The sequence below is a fragment of the Setaria italica genome, chromosome VI (genome assembly GCF_000263155.2).
Source record: "Setaria italica strain Yugu1 chromosome VI, Setaria_italica_v2.0, whole genome shotgun sequence".
Lineage (NCBI taxonomy): Eukaryota > Viridiplantae > Streptophyta > Magnoliopsida > Poales > Poaceae > Setaria > Setaria italica.
Window position 1 is genome coordinate 26961047 of NC_028455.1, and position 14612 is coordinate 26975658.

Genomic DNA, 14612 nt, shown 5'->3' on the forward strand with positions numbered 1-14612 from the left:
AGAAAATATGTATCACAAGTCTAGGCGGATATAGGATATGAGAAGAGGGGTTCATTTTACTCTTCTTTCTTCTTTTTTTCTTCTTCCTCCTCCTCTTCATCCGTATGCATATCCATGGTTGAAAATTGTTGGGAGGCTTTGGGACTCAATAAACTGCATGGGGTAGGGGGCTAATCAATCTTGAGAGCTAAACTAGAAACGGGCAAGTGGAAATCGAGGCTTGCGAGCTTCGTTTTAATTTTTTTCTTCTTGAAAGATCGAGCTTCGAGCCTTGGAGCTTTCGGTAAAGTTCATAGTCTCCCTAAACTGCCCTTCTCCTCGTTTCTCCAGCAGCGAACACTCCCCCTGTCCGCTTCCCCTCCGCTCCCCATTTCTCCTCTGCTAGGGTTTCTCCCCCTCCAAATCCACGCTCCACGGCCATGGCGAAGACGAAGCAAGGCAAGAAGGACGTGGATTCGTACACTATCCGCGGCACCAACAAGGTCGTCCGAGGTAATTTCCCCCTCCCCCCTGCTCTGTTCACTCCCGTGTGTGCTTGTGAAACCTGTGTTTTCCGGCGAGTAATCTGACGCTGCTGCAATGTCCGCGCCGGGAAGTTGGCGATTGCGTGCTGATGCGGCCGTCGGACTCGGACAACCAGCCGTACGTGGCGCGGGTGGAGAAGATGGAGGCCGACGGCCGCGGCAGCGTGCGGGTGCGGGTGCGCTGGTACTACCGCCCCGAGGAGTCCAAGGGCGGCCGCCGGCAGTTCCACGGCGCCAAGGAGCTGTTCCTCTCCGACCACTTCGACCTGCAGAGCGCCCACACCATCGAGGGCAAGTGTGTTGTACACTCTTTCAAGAACTACACCAAGCTCGACAATGTCGGGCCCGAGGACTTCTTCTGCCGATTCGAGTATAAGGCGGCGACCGGCTCATTTACCCCTGATCGTGTCGCAGTGTACGGAGCTCAATGGAGCCTCCCCTTGTTGATTGTTATTTTCAGTTGTTGGGTTTTGAGCTTGCTTGCCATCTAATTTCGATTTGTGATTTTCTGTTTTAAGGTATTGCAAGTGTGAGATGCCGTACAACCCAGATGATCTCATGGTACAGTGCGACGCCTGCAAAGACTGGTACGCTTGTTCATTCCAGAGATCTGTAATTTAACATTTTATTACTGAGGTAGAGTGCAGCAATTTCACATTAGTTTTGCAGGAAACCACATTGAAATTAGTGTGTGTTATAACCACATTCATATGGTTCTGTGGAATCTGGATCCATGCTATTGCTGCGTAGTCGTAAAATTAAAATGGATAATGATCATAAAATGTTTGTTATTGTATCATCCGTAGATCTTTAGACAACAGATAGAAGATGGATTGTGATTTGAATAGCCAAGGATGTGGGAATGTGTCTATTTCTCCACATTGTCTCAAACTTGACACATTTTTTTTCATGAAAGATGACACCATTTCATATAAAATGTTTCATCTTATATGAGATCCTAACTACAAAGTGATGCTAGAGGATTCAGGATTTCGTGCTGGGGCATTTCGATTTTAGTAGCTGTACTGTTGTATTAAGAGAACTGCTAGAGGATATAGCTAAGATTGTTTGATCCTGACTGACAGCCTCTTCATTTGTGCATGCCAAACTCTGTTTCTCTGTTCGCAATTTTCATGTCCCATTTTGTTTGGAATCTTCATTTCACCGTGGGAAATGTGCAATTTCTCTAGCGCTTTAGGGTTTAGGTGCCATCAACTTTGCATAAAAACTGAGATCCTATGGAAATCATATATGCCTATTACAATAGAAGTGCAAAATGGACATACATGCTTTTAAGGTGGTATGCGTTCATGTAGTTTGCCATGTCACCTCCAGCATTCAAATAAAATTTGAAATGATATCCGGATTTCCTTCCATAGGATGTTTTATGGTGTCAGGACTCAGGTCCATGCAAATAAATATGTATATGTCAAGTTGGGAATGCAGATAAATTTATTTTGTTTGTTCCCTTGTATGCTGTTATTGTTCTTCCATATGCATCTGTTTTTGGGCTCCAGTCTTATTCAGATTCTATAATATACAGGTTCCATCCATCGTGCATGGGCATGACCATTGAACAGGCCAAAAAGCTAGATCACTTTGTTTGCTCAGACTGTGTGAAGGAAAATGGATCAAAGAGACTTTCAAATGCATATGCTACTTCCCCAAATTCTGAGCCTAAGGTAAGCTAATTCCTTGTTCTTTATATATTGTAGGCCTGATTATTTGTATTTTTTATTTTCTACTAGGCACTCATTGGACTCTTTTAAGATATATCATCCTTTTTTAGGCATAATATTGTAAAGTAGTCGGCATTCTTTACGAACTATTTTATGCTCGTCATGTAGTGTTGAGTTAGCAAATGCTCAGGAGGCATTTTCTAATCTGCCATGGAATCTTTGAGATTGAAACCATGGTTGTAGTGCCTTAACTGGTATCTATCTCGAGTGTTTTTTTTAGTTCTGCACTATTGTACTAAAGTCTAAAGCTCATATTTCTTTGTTCGGGATTTAGTTTTCAGCCTCTATATCAAATTCAGATTTAATCACTATCTTGTGCTTATTTCTAATCCTTTGCTTTATTCAATTTGTAGAAGCTGTATTAGGCTGCCTTTGTTTTTGCGCCTCACAATTATTACTGTATCCAAAAACTATTCAACTTAACCTCATAATTTCTACCAAATTTCCATGCATATTCTGTGTAGCTTGTCTCCAAGGATAGCTAGTTGACATAGGTGTAGTTGATTCTCAGATTGGCACAAGTCTTGATCTTTACATGTTCCTAGTGCTTTAAGATGTAGTATAAGAAACAAAGTGTATGAAAAACAGTAAAGGCCGCAGAGTTATAATTTGCCATGGCTGCTACCAGCCTATGACTGCGGATTAACACAGTAATATGAACCTTTCTTATTTACAGTACTATGCTTTTTTGGTAAACACTCTGCATACTGCTATGCCTTTTATCTTTCCATCTTAATAGCAATGCACGTTCACCCACCCAAATACAAAATCCTGTACCATCGTTTTTCCTAACGCATGTTTGTTCTCTTTTGGCTCATAAACTGTAGGCTGAATCGAAAAGGCAGAGGAGGTAACACAACTCCGAGTGCCAGCATCCATCGCTGAGGAGACGCGCTGCCTTCCGTGGCGTACCAGCAGCCCTTGGCGTCACTAGAGCGGAGGTGTACAGTGCAGTGCAGTAGAACAAGTGTTTGCGGAACCTTTGGCTCCGTCGTTGTGAGCCGTCAGGCATTATGCCGTGTTATCGGTGGTACGGTTTTGCTGGTTTCAGTCGGTGTGGCATGCTGTTGTACCGAACAGGAAAACAGCCGCGGTCGTGTTGGCTTGTCGGATTAGCAGCTGCTTGTGCATTGTGTTGACTGAACTGAACTGCTGCCGGACAGTTCCCTCTGTGGCTGATAATTCGAGTCATGTGGGTATCTCCTCTGGGCTCTGTTGCTGCAGAGCCCAAACTTTTAACAATGTTGCCGTCCTGTTGTTCCTCGCTTTTGCTTGTGCTGAGTGGCCCGCTCAGAGCCAGAGGACACAATGGCGCCGAGGACGACCACGTCGTCGGAAGTGGGAGCCATCCGAGCCCGGCGGTTCCCAGCCGTTTGTTTTGCTTTTGCCTCTCACCAAATCGAAGCGAGTGGCGGGCGCGCGAACGAGCAAAGCCAATCCATTCCCTCCCTCCTCGGCCCCGCACCCGCCCGCGCGCGGAGCCCAGTTCCCGCACGGCCGCAGCGCTCCCCCTACTCATGCCGCCCCCTGTCCTTCGCCTGGTCCCCGCGGCGGCCGGCGCCGCCCCGCCACGCGCTCGCGGTGGGCGCACCGGGGCGGGGCGCGGCGGTGGCGTGCGCCTGCGCGCCAGAGCGGCGGCTGGGGAGGCCACGCCGGCGCCTTCCAGAACCCAGGTGAGCCGCGGGATCGAATGCGGTACCATCGTCCAGATTCATGTGTCGGAAGGTCTTGGTGTGACGAATTCCGTGTAGTAGGACGCATCGTATAGTGTTGCTACATTGTAGGAAAACTAAAGACTAGAGCTACAACATAGCACATGCCACTTACTTGCATAAATGTCGTGCAAATTGATGGGAATGTTGCCAGCAAAAAGTTGAAACATCAATGCACAACCCATCACTCTGATGGAAGCAATTTTGTGGCTAATGTAGCACACCAATTTATTGAGCACAGGTGGATGCCAATTTGCGGTTGACATAATGCTGCTGATTTCATTCGGTGTCCTGTATTTTTGATATTTCCTGGGCACTGTAACTACCATAACTTCCACACAGTTATCACGTGCACCAGTTTTTCTTTAGGTTCCTCATGTGATTTTAAGATATGATGGATTAACATCGCTAAGCTGTGTAGGTGATAATGGATAAGATCTCTGGTGGTAGTGAAGAAGTTGGGGGTGCTGGAGGGGCATACTCATATAGTGCGCTGAAAAGATTGGATCAAATATGGACTAGTATCTGTGGACCACAAGTAGGTATGTGTCAGATAATCTAAACATTATACAGAGAAGTTCATCTGCATTTACTGCTTCTGATATTTGCTCCACTAAGATTGGCAATTATGATTGATACTTGGATTCATCTCTCTTACACGTGAGTTTTAGTAGTTTCATCTGTTATTTACCAGACACAATGCCGCAGGAATGTTCAATTTGGCTCATCATGTGGAAGGCTATCCTATTGTATGAAAATTAGTCTGTTCAATAGGAAGCTTTTACAGGCTTTACCAAACACCACTTCTTCCTAGAAATCTTTTGTCCATACAAGCATGGGACTGAAATGTGCCATCCATATTTCGTTTGTTTGATGAACCACTCGAGGATGGGTGTGATTGGTACTGCTGATATTCAGCAGTTAGCTTCTGAAAGGCTGAAGCTGTATGGCTTTCCAGTTTACCGAGGACTTGCAACTGTATTTAATAGAAAAGTTATACAATTGTAACTGAAAGCTTGAATATCTTTTTAGCTACACTCTGATGGAAATGCATGCATGCAGATTCCAAAGTCCCTGAAGTTGTTACTCGGATTCAAGGGCCGTTGGCTGATTCTAATGTTGGTGCTGGTTCAGAGATCTTTGATTTAATAGTGTGTGGTGGCACATTAGGTATATTTGTAGCTACTGCTCTCAGTTCTAAAGGCCTTCGTGTTGGAATTATCGAAAGAAACATAATCAAAGGGGTAATCAACCCTATATGGCTATTCCTGAGTTATCCCAAGAACAAAATTTTACTGAATCATGAAACATATACCTATATCTGCAAAACAGAGGGAACAAGAGTGGAATATTTCAAGAAAAGAGCTTATGGAAATTGTGGAGATTGGCATCCTTTCGGAAGCAGAGCTTGAACAAATAATTTCAAGTGATTTCAATCCTGTAAGACCTTTTTCAGATCATGCCTTGTTGTCTACCAATTCTTCTTTTCCTTTTAATTTTTTTTTCTGTGCAGAATAGGTGTGGATTTGAGGATAAAGGTGAAATTTGGGTGGAGAACATTCTTAATCTTGGTATTTCGTAAGTTATCTGCTGTGCCGCATATAAATCAGCTATCCTTAGTTTGTATTGTGCCAGTTGCAAGATCTGAAAAATGCATATTGCCTGCATGATTTTGATGTTTATGAAATAGGCAAGATGATAGAGTATAAATATGATCAAACAAATATGTACTTTGTACTTATGGCATAGTACTGAAAAAGGTAAGCATGTAGTATCTGAAGTGGCAATGAGTAACAAAGGACTAATCCGTATCTTGTTATTGTGATATAGCTTTTCACTTTTTGTTTGCAAGGTCAACTCCTTGTCTTTTGGTTTATATTTTAAGTCAAATAATATCTAAAACATCTTTTTGTAGAAATTAGGAATATCACTTAAAAATATTTCTTGATTAAAAGTCATCTTCAGGATAATGAGTTATTAAGCACAAGAGAACCTCGGTATATGCTATGGTAACTAGACTGATAGTGATACATGCCCTATGTAATTTCATGCAGCAAGAGAAAACTCTTTACATAAATAAAGCAATAATCTTAGCTGATTTATCAGTTTATTTTACCTTTTCAGGCCTGCTAAACTTGTTGAAACCATGAAAGAACGCTTCATTTCTTCAGGAGGAACAATATTTGAGGGGAAGAGTCTATCAAGCATTTACGTCTATGATGATCGTGCAGTAAGCAAATTATATGGTCGCAACCTGGGCCCACGATGGAGGAAGAGAGGGGAAGGAGGAGAGGGGAGGGGGAAGGGGGTCGCCGGCCATGGCGCCGGCCGGCGGCGGCGGCGGCGGCCGGTCACCAGGAAACCCTAACTGATACCATATTAGAAGGTAATAGATAGATTATTGGGCTAACCCTAGAGGGTAGCTATATAGATGTCTTACATGGGCCTATTGGGCCATAATACACACAATACACCAACAGTCTTGGCTTGACTAATATATTAGAAAAACTCGATCACGGGGGGATGGCTTGACTAATATAATAAACACCTATTTTGTTAAAGAAATCCTTTCAATTATTATGTAGATTTTTATGATGATATTTTTTCATAATCCCTTACTCTAGAGTTAACACCAGTAAACATAGTATTGTGCTAGTTTGGATCAGATTGTGCATTTTTCCAAGCATGGAGGTATTAACATTCCATTGTTTTCCAACAGGTACTAAAACTGAGTGATGATGATTTCTTGTCTTGCCGACTTGTTGTTGATGCTATGGGTAATTTTTCTCCAATCGTGAGGCAGGTATTCCCATATATTCATGTATTCAAAGTCACATCATAACTCATGCATATTAGAAACCAATTCTTAGCACATGCCTGATAATGTAGGGTGCTAATAGTTGATAACTTCTTTCCACAAATGAGGCTGCTAACTTGATTGAGTTAGGATTCAATTGGTAGTGGCAACTAACAACTGCACCTCTCAATACTGCTTTAGTTTCTTGTATAGTGCCTCCTGGCATCAAATCTGCCACAGTATAATAATGGTAGTTTCTGAAGATTATATTCCAGTCATACAAGTTAGCATGTGCTTACACCCATAAGGTAGTGTTGTTTCACCCTAATACATTCGTGTCATGCTCTATCCTTTTAGTGATGCACGCTGAACAGTTACTGAGCTTGAACAGTATGATAACTTCATTAGTATACCAGGGTTGGCTAAGCATATTTGGGCTGTCAGCCTGTGCGAACCAAGTTCCATGCTTACAATATAGAAGTAGCTTTTGAGCAAAGTTTTTACTGACTACAGCTATGTATATCAAGATAAAAATGCCGTGCATAAGAGCAGCCTTTCTGTTTGGCTAAGCAGCCTTCTGTGAAGTTTCTCTTTCTAGTTTTTCTTTTTTTTAACCTCTGTCTTTTTTATCTATATAATAAATACCACAGTAGGGGTTTCCTCTTCTGTATTTCGCTCAAAAAAAAAATGCCGTGCATGGAAACGGAACTTGGTTTTTGTAACTAAACTAAAAGAGAAGCTTCGATGCACAAGCTGAAATTAGGATATCGTTTGTACTTTGTAAGTGTTTCAAATTTCCATAGGAAAAATCTAAGGCTGTCATCATATTCATTACATCTAAATTCTGGGATTATTGAACATTGTGCCTTTATCTAGTTTGATTTTATTAGTTGCATAGTCATCTTATTGTTTTAGTCATTTCCTAATTCTTCTCTACAAATTAGTTATGACTCTTCTGTCCTTGTGCAAGATCCGGTCTGGTAGAAAACCAGATGGAATGTGCCTTGTTGTTGGTGCTTGTGCTCGTGGATTTGAGAAAAATACAACAAGTGATATTATTTTCAGTAGCTCATCAGTAAATAGAGCTGGAAATTCAGGAGTACAACTCTTTTGGGAGGTAATTGTTTCCTCCTCAATCAGGATTTGTAATGCAAAGTCATAGCAAAGAACTGGGAATCTGGGATATCAGTGTGTTCTCCACATTATTGTTCCTTGCTCCACAACATACAACACTCAGCATGATTTATTTAAAGAACAAAAGTGCTTCTGACATGGTTAATATCTATTCTATGTTTTACTCAATCACCATCCTCTTCTGCAATGTCTATCTTGTGAAATAGTTTTTTTAAAGGCTGTTTCATGAACTTCTAAAAGTTAATCCAGATGGGATTCAAACCTTTTTTTATGTTTATATTCCTTGTCTCATTTGATCTGAGCATTTCTTATAGGCCTTTCCTGCTGGTTCTGGTCCCAATGATCGTACTACATACATGTTCACTTATGTTGATCCAAAAATTGGGGGTCCTAAGCTAGAAGAACTTTTGGAAGTGTTTTGGAACCTTATGCCTGCTTACCAGGTGAATGGTATTCTGTCATACATTTACAAATTGTAAAACTAACAGGATTCTTTTATTATTGGCAACATTTGGTACAAGTAAATTTGTTTGTATCTATACTTTGGTAGCTATGTATAATTGAATATCATTTATGCAATTTACTTATACTTAAATAGTCATCAGTCAATCAAGGAACATTATTTTTCTAACAGCATAGTGCGGGTATAATTGTGAAGTAGCAGGACACATCATGTCAATCATTCATGTTGCACCATATATCCTGATATATAAATGTGCATGGCGAAACATTTGTTGCATTATAGTCATATTATCAATATCTGGTACATGGATGAAAGATAAATATATGAGGACAGGAGGTTATGATCTTCCTATGTTGATCGGTCCACCTTCCTTTTCTCTTAGGAGTCAAATATAACAATGTTAAGGATCCTTCCTGTTTCTTATTCTGTTGATAGTCCACAACAATGGGCTTTGGCTTCGTCTCTTTGATTTACGTTTTACAACAAAAATTATCTGATGCCCATGGAAGTATATATATTCAATAGGCGTACACCAATTTGTCAACTTCTTAGTTGCACATGGTCTGATAATAGCATATTTAAGCTGAAATGCTGAAAAGTGAAAACAGTTAAACTCTAAAATGTGATAAACCAGTTTACCAGCAATTTGGCATACATTGCTGTACATTATGATTTTGTTTATTTACGTGCGTATGTAACCATGCTATTTATTTATTTATTTATTGTTTTGTTTTTGTAGGATGTAGTTCTTGAAAATCTGGATATAAGGAGAGTTATATTTGGAATTTTTCCAACTTATCGGGATAGGTATATCCTCCATCCTTCAACTTTTATCATGCCAATTTATGGCATATTGTTTGCACATCATGGGTGAGAAATATTATATGAAGGAAACAAATGTTCATTTTGGGTTTTTTTTTCTCGAACCACGCAGGAGAACTGCGCGTCATTTCATTTTGGGTTATACTGGAATATTTGCTTGTAGAAACCCTTTACAGACGATCATTTGGGACTTGAGAGTAGTGTATTTTGTGAATAAATTTTTAGCATAAACATGCAAGTGATAAGCCCCAACATTTAGCTTTGCTTATTATATCTGGACTGTATCTGCAGAGTTTCATAGTTTATGTATCTTTCTGTTCTGATTATGCCGTTATTGGTACTTTCGCTTTTAGGTTTGTGTGCTAAATCTGACACAATAAACTCCACCATTTCAGCCCCTTGCCAGCTGCATTTGACCGTATCTTACAGGTATGCGATTTCTGTTATGGAAGCACTATTGATCCTGCGTCTATTCTTAATCACTGATGCCCTTGTACTTAAGGTTGGTGATGCTAGTGGAATACAGTCACCTGTTTCATTTGGAGGTTTTGGAAGCTTGACGAGACATCTTGGGCGTTTGTCAAATGGTTTGTCTGTTGAATTTACTTGTCTTTAATGCATTACTATATATCATGAAAAAGAAATGTTTACTCTAATATTAATGAAAAAACAGAGTACGGATTCATTCATATCGGAGTAAACTGCATAAACTATACTTACGTGGAAAATTATCACAAACCTACAGCTTTTGGAATCCATTTCATGAAACAACACAAACTTGGACCATTGTATAACAAAACTATACTTTTTACACTACACTGTTAGTTTGGACATCAACTGACGTCCTGAGCCCACATGTTAAGATGCTAGTAATTTGGATGTTAAGCTGTGGTATTACTTTATTGATGATGAGTCTCGTGTACCTTTACTTTTGCTGTTATCTTATCCATTTGGTTTCACATTCTTTCTTCTTTTTGTTCTTTGGAGCTACAGGTATATATGAAGCAGTTGAAGGAGATTTCCTGGATGCTCATAGCCTGCGGCTGCTGAACCCTTACATGGTTAGTGTGCTCCATAGCCCTTTCATTATAATTTGTAGTAGAACCTTATTCCTTTTTTGGTATTGCAGCCAAATTTAAGTGCATCATGGCTGTTCCAACGAGCGATGTCAGTACAGCCGGACATCAATGTGTCGCCAACCTTTATTAATGAACTTCTTTTTGCTAATTTTCAGTCAATGCAGGTAACTTGAGAGTTGAGATACTTAAAAAGATAAACCATTGTGTCAATTCTTTTATTGATCTTATTAGTTTTTTTTTTCAATATCAGAAACTTGGGGATTCAGTACTCCGGCCATTTCTCCAGGTTGTACTTGCACATTGTACTAAAACCCATGAATTTGCATTCTTATATACATACATATACATATAAACAAAAATACTGTCTTCCACACTGACGAAACTCTGCATTTGCAGGATGTGATACAATTTGGACCACTAGTGAAAACTTTGGGTCTAGTAATGCTCACTCGGCCACAACTTCTGCCTTCCATATTTAAGCAGGTAAAACTTGTGAAAAACTAGCACATTCTCCCATTTTCTCATTTGATTCATACAAGCTGCAATGCCTTGGCAAATCCTCGCATGGAGGCCTGACAATTGGAGTTTAGTAGCGCATTTATTCTTCTTCCTTCCAGGTTGGACTTGGAGTCATCCTTGACTGGTCAGGCCATTTTCTGATGCTTGGTTTCTACACTTTCCTTTCTACCTTCATCGATCCAGTCACGAGGTACAATGGATGTCATATGTTTCTATTTTCTAATATCAAAATCCACACTTATGTACCATCTAAAGGTCTGGTATGCTTACTATTTTCACAACATTTTGAAGGTCTTGGGTCGAATCCTTGCCTCCCAGGGACAAGTATCAATGGAAACAGTACCTTGAAGCATGGAGATATGGAGCTGGTTTAGATTATCGTCAAGGGGAGTAAACAGCTTCATTTAAAAGAACTAAGGTCTCCCTTAGAAAAAAGAAGTGTGCATAGATAGATCTACATGTGTATAGCTTCCAGTTAGAGCAAAACATTATGAGAGTACCGCAGATAGAATCACCGATTGATCAAGTCTGTTTCACTTTGTAACTTACCCACTTAGCTGAACTGCTTAAGTGAATCGTGCTTTGTAACGTCATTGTCCACATCATTTCTCAAATAATGCTGAATCAAGCTGAGGATGGTTTGATTCGTGTTGAAGGATGTATCAACTATGCAAGCTGAAAGTAAATGCCTTGTATCATGCAAGTAGAACAACGATTATACTTCCATTTATCATAACAATTAAATGCCATACAGGGAGATTCTGTTATTTGTTTCACCACCACTCCTGTGAATAATGAACAGGTCGTCAAAAATGATCTCTTTTCTCCATGAAATAATCTATTAAGCTAGCAAGTAACAGAAAATGTCAATGCGACAATAAAATAAGTTGCTAACTTGCAATGAGTGTTATTCAGTGTTTCAGACAGTATACATTATCAGGTCTACAGAAGCAGTATCAGTTGTAAGATTCACCAATATTCACAGTAATGGATTAGGATGAGGTTGTGCTTTGGTGCAAGGGTACAACAGAGCATGCAATTCCTGAATGACAAGATGCATATTTGTATTAAAAAGAATCTTTTCATGATACATTTGAAGCTGATGACTCCTGCGTGGAGTGCCATAAAAAACTTCTCTATGTCAAAACCTGTCACACTATCAACAATTGTTGCTATCTTTTAACACACTCGATCTGGATAGTCAGATCCTGAACTCCAGCTTCATGAAATATTCGTAAAGCTCTATTTCTTATGGAGGACCTGTCAGCTTCTGCAGATACATGTAGGTGAAAAGTGCCTACGATGTCGGTATTTGTTAAGTTCCACACATGAACATTATCAACTCCAAGGACACCCTCAATCTTCATAACATCATCCAAAGCTACATTCAAATCCTTTTCATGACTCCTCGGGACTCTCTGCAACAGAATTTCAGCAGAATTCCTTAACAATGGAAGAACAGAAGATACGATCATTACTGAAATGAATACTGAGCATATGGGGTCAGCTATAAGCCATCCCTTGTACTTGATCAGTAATGTTGATATTACGACACCAACGCTTCCCATTGTGTCAGCTAGGACATGCAAGAAGATTCCTTCCATGTTGTGATCAATGTGATGCCGGTGTTCTGACTTCTTATGGTTTCCAGATTCTGATGAGCTCAGTACTGCTTTTGAAGAGTGACCTTCTGCGCCGTGAGAATGCATATTGCTAAGAGGAATCTCAAGAAGCTGTTGGTCAACACCAATACTGCTGCAATTTTGATGAGCATGGTCTCCACTCTGATGGCAATGTCCTGAATGGTCATGGTGATGATGCTCATGCTCATGGCCATGGCTATGGCTATGTTTTTCCTTACAGGCGTTGTCCATGAGGTTGTTATGGATGCCGTCGATATTACCATTACTGTGGTGATAATGATGATGACTCTCATCTCCATGATGATCACAACATGCCTTCACATGATTAACACTGTGATGATCATGATCATGATGTTGGTGATCTCCGTGGCCATGGTGTTGGTGATGTTCATGACCATGTTGATGTGAATGAGAATGTGAATGGGAGTGAGAACAGGTACCACCATGAGCATGATGGTGCTCCTCATGAAAGAAAACCAATCCAATGACGTTTACGACAAGTCCACCTATTGAAACTGCCAAAAGACTACTAGTTGATATTTCCCGAGCTCAGAATCTCTCAAATGACTCCAACACGATCACCACACCAACAAGAACCAAGAACACTGCATTAACATACCCTGACAAGAAATCTCAAACCTGCCTCTTCCAAAGTTGTACATCCCATTTGCAGGCAATCTCGCTATGTTAGGATGCGTAGAGACCAATTGCCCAGTGCAGCAACAATCAAACAACCATATGGCCAAGCCATCAGAAATCAGCCCCAAGGCTATCACTCATGAACCCACAGGAAAATTTCAAACAAACATGTAAGCCTGTATTGATCAAGAGAAATGCAGCAAATCTTCCCTCGACCTTCCCGCTCCCCTCAAGATATGCCTGACTGGCCCCCATGACTGCCCTCATAAACTGACCCCTGATACATCTTTGCTCCCAAGCTCCACATATCCTGCAGGTGCCTGTTCCCTGCTGGCAATCCACAAGAGGAACCCAGAGATCAAGAAACCCGGTAAAGGCAGCTTCGGGTAGTACACCAGCTGAAGAACAAGAGTGCACAAGAACGTCATTGCAAAATCCACACTTGGCCTACCACTGCCGCCGTCGTGCTCCTGCTGTCGTCCCAAAGCCATGCCAAAGAAGGCAGCGTTAAGTAGCACCAACCAGAGCGGGCCGATTGGCACTGCTCCATCGAGACCGTCGCTGGTGTCTGTGTCACCGAAAAAGGAGAGACCCACAAGCGCCGGCACGGAGAGGATGGCGGCGGCGAGTGCAAAGGCTGCCGCTCGGGCACGCCTACTGCGTGTGGCATGCCGCGCGGTGGCCGAGTGTTCTGTCGAGGAAAGGAAGCCCGAGGCGAAGGGGATCGCGAGGATCACGGAAGGGGAAGGGGACATGCAAACCAGAGATAAGGCCGCGACGGCGACGGAGAGGACGCGGCGGCGGGAGGGCCGGCGGAGGGCGCGGGCGAACAGGGAACCTGCTGACTCCGCGAGGACGAGGAGGCCAGGGGACGGGACAACGCGGAGGGCGACGAGCCGGAGGAGGAGGGAGAGCGCGAGGAGGAGGGCCGGGCGGAGGAGGGCGGGGAGCCCTGGGAACGGGTGGTGGTGCTGGTGGGCCTTGCGGGAGACGGCGGCGAAGTGGAGGAGGAGGAGCGCGGCGGCGGCGAGCAGCGCGAGGAGCGGGGGCAGCGCGAGCGCGCGGGCCAGGGAGGGGAGCGAGCGCACGGTGGGCGCGAGGAGGAAGAGCGCGTGCAGGACGAGCAATCGGAGGAGCGCGGCGCCGTACGGGGACGAGGGGGAGGCGGAGGAGGAGGAGGGGAGGCCGCGGGCTTTGGACGGGGTGGGGAGAGGCGTGGAGGGGAAGCGGAAGGAAGGGTGCGCGGAGAGCCGCGGCGGCACCGCCAGCCGGAGGTGCGGCGCGTGGCGGCCGGACATGGCCGGCGGCGGCGGATCGGGATGGAGGTCGGCGTGGGGGCGGTGGACCGGGGGAGGCGAGGCGTGGACTGTGGACTCGTCGTCACTGCCTCGCGGTCGGTGTGTGTGATTGGTGGTTTGCCTGGTTGGTTTGGAAAGATGGGCCGCGTGGCCCAAATTAAGGGCTGCAATCTGAATCAAGTGGACCGGGTCGAACATCTCACCACTGGTCCAGTCCACGCTACTGCATCGAGACAGCTGCTT

The 14612-nt window shown here is 42.9% G+C and overlaps 3 protein-coding genes across 3 annotated transcripts; 2 read left to right on the forward strand and 1 right to left on the reverse strand.

Moving 5' to 3' along the window:
- Nucleotides 1-158: 158 nt before the first annotated feature.
- On the forward strand, nucleotides 159-3525 carry LOC101768050 (chromatin remodeling protein EBS). The gene is made up of 5 exons (XM_012847047.2): nucleotides 159-492; nucleotides 597-939; nucleotides 1043-1111; nucleotides 2068-2206; nucleotides 3091-3525. The coding sequence occupies exons 1-5, from the start codon at nucleotides 420-422 to the stop codon at nucleotides 3115-3117; spliced, it is 651 nt and encodes a 216-aa protein (XP_012702501.1). The 5' UTR covers nucleotides 159-419; the 3' UTR covers nucleotides 3118-3525.
- Nucleotides 3526-3681: 156 nt separating this feature from the next.
- On the forward strand, nucleotides 3682-11556 carry LOC101779251. Its single transcript, XM_012847046.2, has 18 exons — nucleotides 3682-3936; nucleotides 4397-4517; nucleotides 5038-5219; nucleotides 5308-5415; nucleotides 5489-5553; nucleotides 6100-6205; nucleotides 6695-6778; nucleotides 7743-7889; nucleotides 8221-8349; nucleotides 9109-9176; nucleotides 9587-9620; nucleotides 9694-9778; nucleotides 10185-10252; nucleotides 10321-10434; nucleotides 10521-10556; nucleotides 10667-10753; nucleotides 10888-10979; nucleotides 11081-11556. Exons 1-18 carry the CDS (start codon nucleotides 3781-3783, stop codon nucleotides 11181-11183), a joined length of 1785 nt encoding a protein of 594 aa, XP_012702500.1. The 5' UTR covers nucleotides 3682-3780; the 3' UTR covers nucleotides 11184-11556.
- Nucleotides 11557-11828: 272 nt separating this feature from the next.
- LOC101779642 lies at nucleotides 11829-14579 on the reverse strand. The gene is given in 4 exon segments (XM_012846686.3): nucleotides 11829-13059; nucleotides 13062-13199; nucleotides 13201-13296; nucleotides 13299-14579. Coding segments are annotated over 4 exon segments (2601 nt in total). The 5' UTR covers nucleotides 14568-14579; the 3' UTR covers nucleotides 11829-11961.
- Between the last annotated feature and the right edge of the window lie 33 nt (nucleotides 14580-14612).